General features: G+C 37.8%; 1 protein-coding gene across 16 annotated transcripts in view; it reads left to right on the forward strand.

Moving 5' to 3' along the window:
- The window catches only part of unc-104 (kinesin family member unc-104), a 348954-nt gene that overhangs the window by 229066 nt on the left and 103673 nt on the right, over positions 1 to 16215 (forward strand). For all 16 annotated transcript variants that reach the window (XM_068361054.1, XM_068361056.1, XM_068361058.1 and 13 more), the window contains 4 exons: positions 5012 to 5149; positions 5484 to 5602; positions 6042 to 6251; positions 14403 to 14580. In XM_068361054.1, coding sequence (XP_068217155.1) covers positions 5012 to 5149; positions 5484 to 5602; positions 6042 to 6251; positions 14403 to 14580 — 645 coding nt within the window. The remainder of the gene's footprint in view (positions 1 to 5011; positions 5150 to 5483; positions 5603 to 6041; positions 6252 to 14402; positions 14581 to 16215) is intronic.

Raw genomic sequence — 16215 nt, forward strand, 5'->3', positions numbered from 1 at the left:
ATTTCCAATGATAAGAAGCGACATATATTACTGAGCATGCATCACTGACCATGTAGGTAATGTTGGCAAAACAAGGTCTTCATTGTGCTCCTATATATACAATATTTTGTTCACATAGATTTGCAGAGCATAGCAGCATTTTTATGGCAATAGTTTCCATGATAATCCCAAAAGTATATTTCATACATTGTTCTCTGTGTTAAAGGTATAGTACAAACACATTTTTTAAAAATAAATAATACATTAAAGTAATCAATTTAATGTATTTGGTGGGATAGAAAAACCGTTGGTATTTAAGACCTCCTTTGTAAACCCTCGGGAATATTCCACAAAAAGCTTTGAGTGTATACTGTTAGGTATTTTCTATTTGTTGAAATATGCAACTACTTCTAATCAAGGAAAAATCTAAAAAATATGCATTTTTTAAATAGCAAAACTGACAAAACAGACTACATTTTGCTGGCTAGTTATTTTATGTTAGCAGCTCTGTATTGAGAAGCTTATTTATCAAAGAGAAATTTAACTGTATTGTAGTTTTGATAATTTCTTTTCACTGTTAAAAGCTAATTTTCATGAGGCTGTTGCACATTTCACGATGAGTAGGTGTTCCGGTCACCGCAAAATTTTGCTACAAGAATGAGCAGCTGTTAGCTGTTGTACATAAATTTTCATTGATTATTATCTCTCTCTGTAAGTGATGTTTATATAAATGAACCTTGAAGGTATTTTACAAGACTCTAAAGCTCCAATGATTTAGTAATTCTTGTGGAGTTATAACAACAATAGTACTGTACTGTATATGCCCATAGTGGTCAACCATATTCCTATCTGTTTTGGTAGTTCTCTTTTCCATCTTCAAATACTCCTTTACTATAATAATAACAATAATTACAATAATGATGAGGGTGCTGATTACAATAGCTTCATGACTAAGAATAAAACAAAAAAATGCTTTCTCTCTCTCTCTCTCTCTCTCTCTCTCTCTCTCTCTCTCTCTCTCTCTCTCTCTCTCTCTCTCTCTCTCTCTCTCTCTCTCACACATAAGAACGAGTAGCAAGACCATGATGAAAAAATCCACATCTGAGCATAGCTAGTTTATTCTCATACAAGACATTTGTTTCATTTGAGTTTCTGTGTAAGTTTTTAGACTTCCAAAATGTTTGGCTGTTAGGTCCTTTACCTCTACAGAAGTTGTCAAGTATCTTGTGCTGATGTGAAGCAATAGTTATTTTATTGTTAAGAGTCTAGCTATAATAATCTAAGTCCCCATATTCTAGATTTCACTGATAATATCAGAGACTAAATAAAAGGTTCAAAGTACAGTAATCACTCGGCTATCACGTGTTTCATTCCAGGAAACCCTGCGATAGCTGATAAACAGCCAAGTGCATACAGAAATCTGTAGTATATTTTCTCATTTTTTAAGTTTTTCAAATTTCTTTTTTTTATAAATTTAACCTTTTATTAATCCTCCTAACATTCTTATGACTCCGTTATACAATCACAATTTTTAAACTAAAACTCACTTTTACTTTTGACACATCCTTACATATACTGTATGTAAAAGGAAAAATTAAAATCTCATCACTTATTAACCTATGTACTGCTCGACCAGGATACGCCATTGCCCAAACTATATATCCATTTATTGTGGGCAAAAAGTACGGCTGTATTTCAAATAAACAGGATTTTTAACAACACTGATATTTCACTTAACTATTTCCAATAATAGTTTTTGTAATATTCACACACTAGCATCTTATTATCATATTTTGTAATAAAAACACAGTGAATATACGTGTTTCAATCGTTTACATTTGTAAGATGCTCTAAACTACAGTCTACCCTTTCCAAATCAGCTGATTAAGGCAAACTACTGAATGATTTTTTTCTCTTGCGGAAATTGGTTGTTGCTTCTTGAACTATCATTTTTATTTTACCATATAAAAGTATGTAGTTTTTAGTAAAAATACTTTTCTAATTTCATTTACTCTCTATTTTAATGGCATAAGAAAGGTTAGAATCATTTAATTTCTATTGTCAACGGACATTAATTCTAGTCTTTACCTTTATGTTGCCTGATTACAAAGCTTAGGAAGTTATTGACTTTTTTTCCAATTTTTTAGGTAGTTTTATACAATTTGGTTTATCTTTTCATAAACCAAAAAAGGTATATTAGTCATATTCTACTTAGTTTTATTTGTAACAACTACTGTACGGTAATTTTTTGCTATCGTATGAAAGATGAAATGTAAGAAAAACAGCTATTGTTATCCAAATCAGTTTTTCAACACAAAAACTGTTTTTCATTCAGTTGTTTATAGCTGTATACGTTAATAATGATACTTTTATTATTTTATTTTGTTTAATTAATATATTGAACTCAAAAGTTGGGGTAAAAGGGTGTAGAAAAAGTTTGGTTTATTATAGTTAATTCTCACAATAGGAACTCGCATGATACTAGAGATTCATGATAAAATAATTTTTTATGGGCGAAAATTTGGCTGTTGCACAGTTATACATAATCGTAAGTGTTTAGGCAAGTACTGTACTGCATATTACTATAATTCACTTTATTAATTTAGGCTCAAAAATGACTATTTTAACAAAAAAGAGTTAGAATATTAAAAATAGAAAATTTATCTGCCCTCAGAAACCCACAATATAAAGAAGCGTGTGATATAAGTTTACATTTGATATATTTATAAGCAGTGTTTTCAACGTGTTATGCCCTTTGCGTCAATAGGCGTAGGTGGAGTTGATGATGATGATGATGATATTTATAATCCTGCGATGTACTAAGGGAGCGATATGGTAAGGGATTACTGTAGATGTGAACACCTTTTAAGGTCTTGGGAATTGTCAGCATTTGGAATCCTTGACTTACATGCCCCACTAGTTTCATTGGCAGTAATGAAATTTTTCACTAGTTCAGTACAGTACTGTAATTATAGTCAATTTCTTTTAGCAATGCAGATTTGCACCGACTCGCAGCGGTGCCCTTTTAGCTCGGAAAAGTTTCCTGATCGCTGATTGGTTGGACGAGATAATTCTAACCAGTCAGCGATCAGGAAAATTTTCCGAGCTAAAAGGGCACCGCTGCGAGTCGGTGCAAATCTGCCTCGATAAAAGAAATGGACTATAGGTTCCTCCACATCTTTGTTTATCTTTTGTCTTTGACATATACTCAACTTATACAGTAAATTGAAATTAAGTTAGTGTATGATCCTTTTATTCTAGGTAATAGAATACAGAGTTTACATAGCCAAGGGTATTGATTACAAATTTTCATTGCAAATTTGAATTAGGAAACTTTATTGAACACTAAGTATGAGCAAGTAAAACTATTAATTTAAATTGTGTATGTTATCTGTAATACAGTACAGTACTTTATTTCTGTTAAACTCTGGTCATTTAGAAATTTGCAACTATCATTGAAGTTACACCTCCCATCACAGAATACATTCTGACATGTTTCTGTTATGGCTTTTTTTATTTGATTGTGAATTGGTGCTTTTCTTTCCGTTTAGCTAAACGTAGAGAAGCAGCCAGGTTGCTCACAATGTAGATACTCAGTTATTTTGAAATTGCATCTCCATTCTCTCTCTTCAGACTTTAGATGCTTTTTGTCATATCTGTTGTCATGCTTCATGCTGTATATTAATTACTTTTAGAAGGTATTTTATACCAGAATGTTGCTCAGTTGGTTATTTATCAATGTTCTAACAGACTGTTGTTCATTTATATAATACAGTGCTCTAAATCTCACTTACTAAAATCCCATGTACTGTACAAGCCTAGTTAAAGGAAAGGCTAAAGTTTATCACCCTTTGCATATGTTACTTGCTTTTGAAATATTGTATTTCTTGTTTTGGTAATGTTATTAGTAGAATTATTGTTCTTAATGTACTTTATTTTTTATTCGATACATTGTGAATTTTATTGAAGCTATTTTACTCTGATTAAAATTAGTAGTGTTGCCTTTTTGTAACATTTTGTTTTTTCTAATTAATGAGGAAAATTAATTTTTCAATTGTTTTTTATCATGTATTATGACTAACATATATACTCATGTACTGTTGTACCTATCAGATAATTAATTATTAGTTTTGAATTAAATAGATATGTGGTAATTACACTGATTTATGAGAGATACGTTGTAAAAGTAGTTTATCCCAGCTTTTAAAACTGTGTTGAGTGAGCAGTTGGTTTAATGGTTTAATGCTTACAATAGATTGTTTAAAAAAAATGTGCATGGGGAAATGTATTATTTAATTGATAGTTAGATAGTTATTTTTTTTTTTTTGCTTTTTTATAATTATTATTATTGTTGTTGTTATTATCTTTACTGTAATATTTTGATATTATTGATATTATCATGACTATGACCAGTATTATTATTATTATTATTATTATTATTATTATTATTATTATTATTATTATTATTATTATCATGACCATTATTATTATTATTATTATTATTATTATTATTATTATTATTATTATAATTATTATTATCATGACCAGTATTATTATTATTATTATTATTATTATTATTATTATTATTATTACTATTATTAAATTATTATTATAATTATCATGACCAGTATTATTATTATTATTTATTATTATTATTATTATTATTATTATTATTATTATTAACTTATTATTATGATGATGATTATTATTATTATTATTATATGTATATGATAAAGGGACCTTACATGAGTATATACGTATGTTGATAAAAGTAGATCTGCCATTATGTAAATGGCAAATGATCACTTTGGAAAAGAAGAGAAATGCTTTTTATTTGTGCATAACTAGATACCTGTATAGAATTTAATTTGAGATTTTGATATCTGTGTCTATGAGGGTGCTTTTTTTTTTTACAATGAAACTTGATATGTTGGAAAGGACTTTATTTTGTGCATTTTTGCTGCAGAAACAATATACAGTACTGTACTCAGACTCTTTAAGTTAACTTTGAATTTGTTTTCCACCTGAACAGACAAAGATTGGAACTGATGCGTGAGATGTATCATAATGAAGCAGAACTTTCGCCTACTTCTCCTGATTACAACATTGAAAACTTAACCGGAGGTGACCCGTTCTATGACCGTTTCCCATGGTTCAGGCTTGTTGGCAGGTTAGTAGCTTTTGATGACTTGGTTATGCTCATAGGTAATTTTCTTTATCAAATTTTTTGTGGTTTCACAAACATAGATAGAAAAATTCCACTTCAATAAGCTCTTGAAATTTTTATGGTGCAAAATGTCCATATTGCTACAGCTATTATTGTGTATTAAGAATTTGCTATACAGCTGTGTAATGTACACTACCAATTATTTTCAGTTTTATTCTGTGTAAAGCATTACATATAGTTTAGTTCTTATTTGGATACACTTATGTATTCAGTTTTCTGTTCAGAGTAGAAAATTATACAAAGATACAAGGATTATAAACTAATTGTTCTTTTTCAGAGGTTTTATGTATCTCAGCAATATATTGTACCCTGTGCCCCTTGTGCACCGTGTAGCAATTGTCAATGAACGAGGAGATGTTAAAGGCTATTTGAAAGTAGCAGTTCAGGCTGTAGTTGGTAAGTTTTGGTTTGAAAGTTTTTGCATTGTCTTCATGAGTAGAATGATAATGTATTGGAAGTTATAACTGCAAATAATTTGTGGCTTTGTAGTTACACCCATTTTATCTTGTATTTCTTTCATAGCTGTTCTGAAATAATTACATTTATCTTTATTTTAAATTCCTATATTATTTTACTTATACCCTTTACCTGTAATTAACAAATAGAAAAATTCTTGCCACATTTTTCAATTCTTTAGTATTCACCATATTAACATTATGAAAAATGTCAGTACTTATGCTGAAACTTTGATTATTTAGTAACTACAGTAACATTTTACATGTATAAAGAACTTTATCTTCTCAATTAAGTGTTAAACTTATTGTTTTGAAAATAAGAAACAAGTGTAAAGACAACCAAGATCAAATATTAAATCGAGACTTTTGATACATTTTAGCATCTGAAGAAGACACGGTTGAAACTTCACAGCCACTAGGAGTGCGTCAGTCTGCTCGTATATCATTCAATGATGGAGCATTCAAGAGGCCCCGGGCAAAACGAGGCTCACTTTCTGCTCAGGTGTTGGAGAAGAACACAGCAGCTGCTGCAGAGGAGGAGCGTATTGTTGAGGGTCAAGTTTGTCCTCCAGAGTCACTTAAACTGGAAGGTTAGGTTCTGTTATTTGTTTCTAATTAGATGTATTGAGAATCATTATTTTTTCAATATTTAACTTAGCCGGTGATTATAATAGCTGCAACTCTGTTGCTCGACAGAAAACTCTAAGGAAAAATTCGCCAGCGATTGCTATACAGGTTGCGGGTGTGCCCAACAGCGCCATCTGTCGTCCAAGTACCCAATACTCAATGTAAACAAAGAACTCAATTTTCTCTCTGTCGTGCTACCGGCAAGACCTACTAATTCGCTGTTGCTAACTGGATTTGTTTTCACAACTATTTGGTGAAGTACACTATTCTAGTTTTGAGCTTTCGCTGTGCAGGCTTTCTCTTCAAAAATCCTTGCATTCTTTTTTTGATTACGGATTATTTGTTGATGACTTTGGATAGTTTTTGAATTCCCCTTTGACCAATTCAAAATGGCTGACCCTTCTCAAGTCCCAAAATTTAGGAAGTGTAATGCTAGGGACTGTTCAAGGCGTCTTCCGAAGGCCTCTATCGACCCTCACACTGTTTGTTCCAATTGTCGGGATAAAACCTGTCAATTGGAAGATCGATGTGAGGAGTGCGTTGGGCTTTCGGAATTCGATTTTATCGAATTCCAAAAATATACACGTAGGCTAGAGAGAGATAGAGTTAGGAGAAGTTCCTCTCGATCTATTGACATTTCCTCTCCTCATGCCCCACAACCTATTCCTTCCCCTGTAGTGGTTGCTCCTAACCCCCCTTCTGGCACTCAGGAACCTTCGATGGCTGATATGATGCGTGCCATCCAAGCTCTGGGTGAGAGAGTTGAGTCACTGGCTAGTGACCGTAATCAGCTCATGGCAGATGTCAAGGAGCTGAAGTGTAAAAGTGCAGTGGGAAGTGACAAAGTGAGTGATAGTGTTGCGCTTGAGGGTTCGTCTGTTCGTGCCTGTCGTCCTCCTAGTCCGGGACCTCTTGCAAGCTCCCAAGTCCAGGGGAGAAGCAATGTTGTACGACAAATGGGTTCGAGAGGCTTTAATCAGCGAACAGACGTTCCCTCTGTGGTTTCGGGCGTATCTACCCAAGATCGCCCCCACCACACAAAGACGAGAGAGCCCATTTATACCTCGTCTGCGGAAGAGGTTTCTCGCAAGAAACCATGGACCAAGGTCTCACGACCGTTGAAGCGCAAGTCGGTCCCTTCCGCGCAAGTCCAACGGCCCAGTTGTAGCCACTGGGTCAGTTCGGACTCGCTGCAGTCATCCGATGACTGCTCACCTCCTAAGAGAGGTAAAGCGGTACCGCTTCAGACAGTTACACCGTCTGTTGCCGCACCTGCTCCTGTAGACCCTAAGTGGTCTTTACTGCAAGACATACAGTCGCAACTCACGTCGCTTATGCAGGACTTTCGTGCGGAGAAGGTTGCTGCCGCACCAGTAGCTAGTGCAGCTCCTTGCCTACAACCACCCACACGTTCGGTTGTGCGTCCTGGGGACGCTGAGGTAACCTTCTCACGCACTCCAGTTGAGAGAGTTCCGCCACCCATGCGTTCCAGTGTGATCTGCCAGCCGCATGTTGACGTTCAGCGACGCACGGAGGTATCCGTTGACGTCCGTGAGGTTCAACAACCGTCAGAGTTGTTTTGTTTTGACGCGGTGCGTCAACCTCCGCAACCCAGTGTGGTTGCCGCTGCGCACCCACATCAGTCTAGACAGTCTGGAGTAGACGCTGTGCGTCCCCGCGCTGCTATGGTTGTTGCCAGCTCTCAGACTGGGCAACAGTTCCATGACGTTGCGTCCGGCTCAGTCACGCATGCACCCGTGCGGCCGGACTCAGCCAACCAGCCGTTACCCACTCCGTTGCCGTTCCCTCATCAGTTATCGGATGAGGGACTTTCTGATGATGATGGTGCTGCTCATGAAGATGAACCACACTCAGAACTGGACGAGCCCAAGTCTTCGCAACCCTCTTTGGACTTTAGGAAAGTTTTGGCCCTGTTCAAAGAGATGTTTCCGGACCAGTTTGTGTCTGTAGCTCCGCGTTCACCTCCGTCAGAGTTTGTGTTAGGCATGCCGTCAACTGCTCCTGCCTTTACTAGACTCGTCCTCGCACGCTCGTCCAAGAGAGCTTTGCGAGTGATTGGAGAATGGCTGCAGTCCAAAAAGAGTTTAGGGAAGACAGCTTTTACGTTTCCCCCTGCTAGACTCTCTTCTAGATCGAGCGTCTGGTATGCCACGGGAGAAGTTCTCGGCTTGGGAGTTCCTGCCTCTGCCCAGGGCGACTTCTCAAGTCTTGTAGACTCTCCCCGCCGCCTAGCCATGAGACGCTCGAAAATATGTTGGTCATCTTCGGACCTGGACCACCTTTTGAAAGGGATATTTAGAGCCTTCGAGGTATTCAACTTCTTAGACTGGTGTCTAGGAGCTCTAAGCAGAAAGATCTCTCCGACGGAGAAGGAGACTTCCTTGCTCATTATGTCCTGCATGGACAAGGCCATACGTGATGGGTCAAATGAGCTTGCTGCATCCTTTGTGTCCGGAGTCCTCAAGAAGCGTGAGAACCTGTGTTCTTTCCTTTCAGCTGGAGTTACACCATGCCAGAGATCCGAACTTCTGTTTGCTCCTCTTTCTAAGTGCCTTTTTCCAGAGGACCTGATTAAGGAGATTGCTGCTTCTTTGATACAGAAGGATACCCATGATCTTGTTGCGTCCTCTGCTCGCAAAGCTACCACTTTTCCTACCTTGTCAGCGAGACCAAGGATGGACACTCCAGCGTCACGTTTTATTCCGCCCTTTCGTGGCAGAGCCTCCAGCAGAGGAGGTGCTCGTGCCGAAGGGAGACGTGGAAAGAAGAAAGGAACCAAATCCTTTAAGGGCAGAGTCTGACTGCCAACTTCTTCAGACAGCAGTGGGAGCCAGACTCAAGAACTTCTGGCAGACCTGGGAACAGAGAGGCGCAGATGCTCAATCTGTGAAGTTGCTCAGAGAAGGGTACAAGATCCCGTTTGTACGAAATCCCCCTCTAGCAACGTCCTCCATCGATCTCTCTCCCAGGTACAGAGAGGAAGACAAGAGACGGGCATTGAAACAGGAAGTGTCTCTCTTACTAGAGAAGGGAGCGGTAGTCAAAGTCCTGGACCATCAAACCCCAGGATTCTACAACCGTCTCTTCTTGGTGTCCAAGAAGACAGGAGGGTGGAGGCCGGTGCTAGACGTCAGTGCGCTGAACGTCTTTGTCACAAAGCAGACGTTCTCCATGGAGACCACAAAGTCGGTTCTAGCAGCGGTCAGAAGGGAAGACTGGATGGTCTCGTTAGACCTAAGGGACGCCTACTTCCACGTCCCCATCCACCTGGACTCCCAACCTTTTCTGAGATTCGTTTACGAAAAGGTTGTCTACCAGTTTCAAGCCCTGTGCTTTGGCCTAAGCACAGCTCCTCTTGTGTTTACGAGGCTGATGAGGAATGTAGCCAAATTCCTTCATTTAGCGGATATCCGAGCCTCCCTCTACTTGGACGACTGGCTTCTCAGAGCTTCTTCCAGTCGTCGCTGTCTGAAGGATCTAAAGTGGACTCTAGATCTGACCAAGGAATTGGGTCTCCTTGTCAATATGGAAAAGTCTCAAGTGGTCCCATCCCAAACTATTGTATATTTAGGGATGGAGATTCACAGTCTAGCTTTTCGGGCTTTTCCGTCGGCCCCCAGAACAAGCCAAGCCCTGTTATGCATCCAGAACATGCTGAAGAAGGAACGATGTTCAGTCAGGCAGTGGATGAGTCTGATAGGGACGCTATCATCCCTGGAACAGTTCGTAGCATTAGGAAGACTACACCTCCGTCCTCTTCAATATCACCTAGCATTTCACTGGAAAAAGGACAAGACGCTAGAAGCGGTCTCGATTCCCATTTCCGAGAAGATGAAGTCTTGCCTGACATGGTGGAAGGACAGTATCAACCTCAGAGAGGGTCTGCCCCTGGCTGTTCAGACTCCCAACCACGTTCTCTTCTCGGACGCATCGGACGTAGGCTGGGGCGCGACATTAGACGGTCGGGAATGCTCGGGAATATGGAACTCGAGTCAAAGGACAATGCATATCAACTGCAAGGAGCTACTGGCAGTACATCTGGCCTTGAAAAGCTTCAGGTCTCTCCTTCAAGGCAAAGTGGTGGAGGTGAACTCGGACAACACCACGGCTTTGGCGTACATCTCCAAGCAAGGAGGGACCCACTCACTGACGCTGTACGAGATCGCAAGGGACCTCCTCACCTGGTCAAAAGGTCTAAACATATCGCTACTTACGAGGTTCATCCAAGGCAACTTGAATGTCATGGCAGATTGCCTCAGTCGGAGGGGACAAATTCTTCCAACAGAATGGACCCTCCACAAGGATGTATGCAAGAGTCTTTGGGCCACCTGGGGCCAGCCGACCATAGATCTCTTCGCAACCTCGATGACCAAGAGGCTCCCAATTTATTGCTCACCAATCCCGGACCCAGCAGCAGTTCATATAGATGCCTTTCTCCTAGATTGGTCTCATCTAGATCTATATGCATTTCCTCCGTTCAAGATTGTCAACAAGGTACTGCAGAAGTTCGCCTCTCACGAAGGGACAAGGTTGACGCTAGTTGCTCCCCTCTGGCCCGCAAGAGAATGGTTCACCGAGGTACTTCGATGGCTAGTAGACGTTCCCAGAACACTTCCCCTAAGGGTGGACCTTCTACGTCAGCCACACGTAAAGAAGGTACACCAAGGCCTCCACGCTCTTCGTCTGACTGCCTTCAGACTATCGAAAGACTCTCGAGAGCTAGAGGCTTTTCGAAGGAGGCAGCCAGAGCGATTGCTAGAGCAAGGAGAACATCCACCCTTAGAGTCTACCAATCGAAGTGGGAAGTCTTCCGAAACTGGTGCAAGTCAGTATCAGTATCCTCGACCAGTACCTCTGTAACTCAAATAGCTGACTTCCTCTTATATCTGAGGAAAGAACGATCTCTTTCAGCTCCCACTATCAAGGGTTACAGAAGCATGTTGGCATCAGTCTTCCGTCACAGAGGCTTAGATCTTTCCAACAATAAAGATCTACAGGACCTCCTTAAGTCTTTTGAGACCACGAAGGAGCGTCGTTTGGTTACACCTGGTTGGAATTTAGACGTGGTACTAAGATTCCTCATGTCAGACAGGTTCGAGCCGCTACAATCAGCCTCCCTGAAAGATCTCACCTTAAAGACTCTTTTCCTGGTTTGCCTAGCCACAGCTAAAAGAGTCAGTGAGATTCATGCCTTCAGCAAGAACATAGGTTTCTCATCTGAAACGCCTACATGTTCTCTACAACTTGGTTTTTTAGCCAAAAACGAGCTACCTTCTCGACCTTGGCCAAAATCGTTCGATATTCCAAGCTTATCGAATATGGTTGGAAATGAACTAGAAAGAGTCTTATGCCCTGTCAGAGCTCTTAAGTTCTATTTAAAACGAACTAAACCTTTAAAAGGCCCGTCTGAAGCTTTATGGTGTTCAGTTAAGAAACCATCTTTGCCTATGTCAAAGAATGCCTTATCCTATTTTATCAGACTGTTAATACGAGAAGCTCATTCCCATCTGAATGAGGAAGACCAAGCTTTGCTGAGGGTAAGGACACATGAAGTTAGAGCTGTCGCAACTTCCGTGGCCTTTAAACAAAATAGATCTCTGCGAAGTATAATGGACGCAACCTATTGGAGAAGCAAGTCAGTGTTCGCGTCTTTTTATCTTAAGGATGTCCAGTCTCTTTACGAGGACTGCTACACTCTGGGACCATTCGTAGCAGCGAGTGCAGTAGTGGGTGAGGGCTCAACCACTACAATTCCTTAATTCCATAACCTTTTTAATCTTTCTCTTGAAATGTTTTTTATTGTTGTTTTTTGGGTTGTCCGGAAGGCTAAGAAGCCTTTCGCATCCTGGTTGATTTGGCGGGTGGTCAAAGTCATTTCTTGAGAAGCGCCTAGATTAGGGGTTTTGATGAGGTCCTGTTGTATGGGTTGCAACCCTTGATACTTCAGATCCTAGGGGTCGATCAGCATCCTGAGAGGATCGCGAGGCTCCGTAAGGAAGACGTACTTAAAAAGGCAGAGTAATTGTTCAAGTCGACTTCCTTACCAGGTACCTATTTATTTTGTTTTTGTTATTTTGATAACTTCTAAAATGAAATAAAAAATTCTTAGCTCATAATAATGTAAACATATAATGCTGGTCTCTACCCACCCCCCTGGGTGTGAATCAGCTATTATAATCACCGGCTAAGTTAAATATTGAAAAATGTTATTTTTATAATAAAATAAATTTTTGAATATACTTACCCGGTGATTATAAATTAAAGGACCCTCGCTTCCTTCCCAATAGAGACGCAGTGGACCGAGGAGAAAATTGAGTTCTTTGTTTACATTGAGTACTGGGTACTTGGACGACAGATGGCGCTGTTGGGCACACCCGCAACCTGTATAGCGATCGCTGGCGAATTTTTCCTTAGAGTTTTCTGTCGAGCAACAGAGTTGCAGCTATTATAATCACCGGGTAAGTATATTCAAAAATTTATTTTATTATAAAAATAACATGTTTTCTGACTTTTAAACTCTCCTAAATTCAATCTTTAATTGTAATTATACGAAAAGCAGACAACATAGAATATTTTTGTGAGATTGGGTATGCATTTCTTTTCTTTAAGGTTTTAATGGGTGCATTTTATCTGGATTGATGAACTATTCAGGTTTATTATATCATTTATTTGATTTTGATGAAAAAAAAGCTTTTGATAATTTTTTTTCGTTTTCCCCTAAATATTTGTCAGTTGGTTTAATTTTTTGTTCTACACATTTATAAACCTTTAGTCAATTAAGAGGGATATGTTTTCAGTGGAATTCATTATACAGTTTTATAGTATGCCATAGTTTACATAGTGATATATAGTTGGTAACTTGTATTATACAAAGGTATTTTCTAGTAAAGATGTTAAGTTGAAACTTTTTCTATGAACTTTTTAAGTTTAATTTCTATTGAAAATAATATAGTGATGTATCCAGCTCAGAGTATCATGTGATAGATGTAATGGATCAAATATTCATGTCCAGTTTGCTGTGTTGTATTTCATGAGCATATTGACTATGAACTTATTGTTAAGTGAATATGTTTTGAAAATGGCTCTTTTGTTCCAGGTAGGTGTTAGGAATTTTATAGTTTTTTTTTTACTGGTGTTATGCAGGAATTGAGATTATATCTAATGAAAGGGCCCTTGGTCGAGTAAATCATTGTCACATTTACATAATTTTTCAATAGTAACAGTGTGATACTGTTTAGTTCAGTGTTGCAGACTGCTATTGGACTCATGTTCATCTCCAGTTATGACCTACAGTAAGTTTGCTTTAAATGTAGGAGAAAAACTGCAGTATGTAAAAATATATGAATATATACAGTATGATGAAAACATTTTTTTTATGATTTTGTATATTGAATAAAAGGGAAATGGAATAACCAGTGACTAAAATGATAATTATGGAAGTGGCGTTACAGTGATATATTGGAAAGCCCTAAATATCTTAGGGAAAGGCATAGATAGCACCTGGATATGATATGAATTTTGAAACATTGCAAAATTCAAGAGAATAAAATAGTTGATCAGATATTTAATCTTGTAAAAAGAAAATACTTATGACTACGTCAATAATAATGATGTAATAAGATTTTGTGTTCAGTTTATCTTGCATGAGGGCAATCATTTTATAGTTGATGGAAGTTGCCTGCAATAAGCTTTTGGTTAAATATTTGTAGCCCAATATTGCTTTGATTTAGAATAAAAAACTAATTTCAGTGAAATCTAAGATGAGTTATGGTTGAAGAATTGGAACATATGATATCATTATAAGGAGTTATTTATATCTTGGTTAAAATATTTGATTATATGATAGATTGCTAGTTTTTGTAGGTTGTAGTTTTACGGAATGTGTTTTACACTTTTTTTCACTTTCTTTAATTATTTTTAGAATTTTGTTATTTACAGTATATATATGTTCTACACTCACTTGTTTTAATAAAGGAATTTTTACAGAAATATTTTGTAGTATTAAAAAAAGCATATACAGTATTATTTTGCATCATGATTTTCAGCTTCAGTAACAGTTCAACCCTTTAATAATTTTCATAAATATTTTTCAGATGAAGTATGTGAAGTAGACAGTGGACGAGGTGACAGTAGTGTAAGTTCGTGTGACAGTTGGAAAGAAGAAGAGCTTCCCTCTCACTTGAAAATTGGACAGGAATTTACTTTCCGTGTTACAGTTCTACAAGCATTTGATGTTTCTACAGAGTATGCCGATATATTTTGCCAATTCAAGTAAGTTATATGTTCTATTTTCATTTCTTATCAAGACCCAACCACATCCTTTAGTATTTTTTTTGTCCTTACAATGTACAAATCTCTTATTTTTCTTGTATTTTACTGGTTAGTATAGTGCAGCGCTTGCCAGGTATAGAACCATTGCTAGTCGAAAGAAGTCATGGCTCTTCTTTGTTGATGAGTATCCCTTACTGGATTTTAGTTATTTACAATCTTGGGTTACAGTCAAAGATGCCTAAGAAGGATTACTAGGTTACCATGGCAAAATGTTTGTGGTTTAAAAATGTGAGGAGACTGGGAACCAGCTTGAATCTTCTCTAGATTCTCAAATTGGTGAATGTCTTCAGGATGGAGACTCGAGTTAGTTAGTGTGTCTATTCAAGAAGTGAGATCTTTGGTATTTCTGACCTTGAAGGATGCTTATTTTCACATTTCAGACTTTATCTGACTTCCAGGAGATACTAGAGGGATTGCCCTCCAATTTCAGTATGTATGGTTAGGCCTCCTCACAACATCTCTGGTATTTTTAGGGTGATGGCCTTTGCAAGTGTGTTAGTTAGCTTTAGTGTTGTTAGATATCAGTGTTATTTATATGGCAATTTGAATTAAACAAGACCAAGTCAAAATTTTAACCTTTTCAATCTCTTGTGTAACTGGGTATGTGGATGGATGTAGATCTAGAGAAAGTTTGGTATGTGTAACACCTTTCAAGGAATAATGGGCGGAGGCACCCTGCAAGGGTCAGACTGCTTTGTAAAGTGAAGCCAATTGACCGCAGGTCGGCCACGCCCAGGAATGGCAAAAGAGACACCAAACCATGAGGATTAATAGGAATGCTTTTGTTATTTTTCCAATGTTTATTTTCATAGTGAGTCTTTTCATCATGCCATGAAAAGACTCACTATGAAAATAAACATTGGAAAAATAATACAAGCGTTCCTATTAATCCCTATGGTTTGGTGTCTCTTTTGCCATTCCTGGGCGTGGCCGACCTGCGGTCAATTGGAGGCTAAAGGTTATTGACATTTTATAGTAATCTGCTTACCAGCATAATTGTATATCACTTGCAAATACTTTTAAGCTATTACTTTAATCAATATGATTTATAGAAGTTTGCTCTCCCCAGTACATTGTTGCAGGATATCTCCTTCATGTATTTTTCATAATTATTGTATATCAATTACACCATTGGATGGATAAAATAATTTACCTTTTGTTTTTAATTTAATGAGTGTGCGATGGTGATGACAGTTTGTTAACATTGCATCAATGCAAATCTCAAACTGTAAAGATTTTTCAACTTAAAAATAACAAAGCCTGCAATGTAAGCTACTATGTCATTTGAAAATTTTGACAATTGGTAACGGCTAGAAATATAATCATAATTGTCTTCCTTGTTCTCTGAATGTTCTTTATAAATACCATTTGAAATTCTGTCCTGAGACAGAAACATTTATATGATTTACTGCAATAGGATTCTTTAGGCTGCTTTAAGCAGTTAATATGGGCACTGACTCCACTGGCAAGCAGTTGCCACGAATGATATCCATCAAGTCAATAAGAACAAATAACCTTTTATAAGACGTAGCAAACTGTCTCATTGTTGGTTTATCATTATTGTCTCTCATGTTT

The sequence above is a fragment of the Palaemon carinicauda genome, chromosome 37 (genome assembly GCF_036898095.1).
Source record: "Palaemon carinicauda isolate YSFRI2023 chromosome 37, ASM3689809v2, whole genome shotgun sequence".
Taxonomy (NCBI): domain Eukaryota; kingdom Metazoa; phylum Arthropoda; class Malacostraca; order Decapoda; family Palaemonidae; genus Palaemon; species Palaemon carinicauda.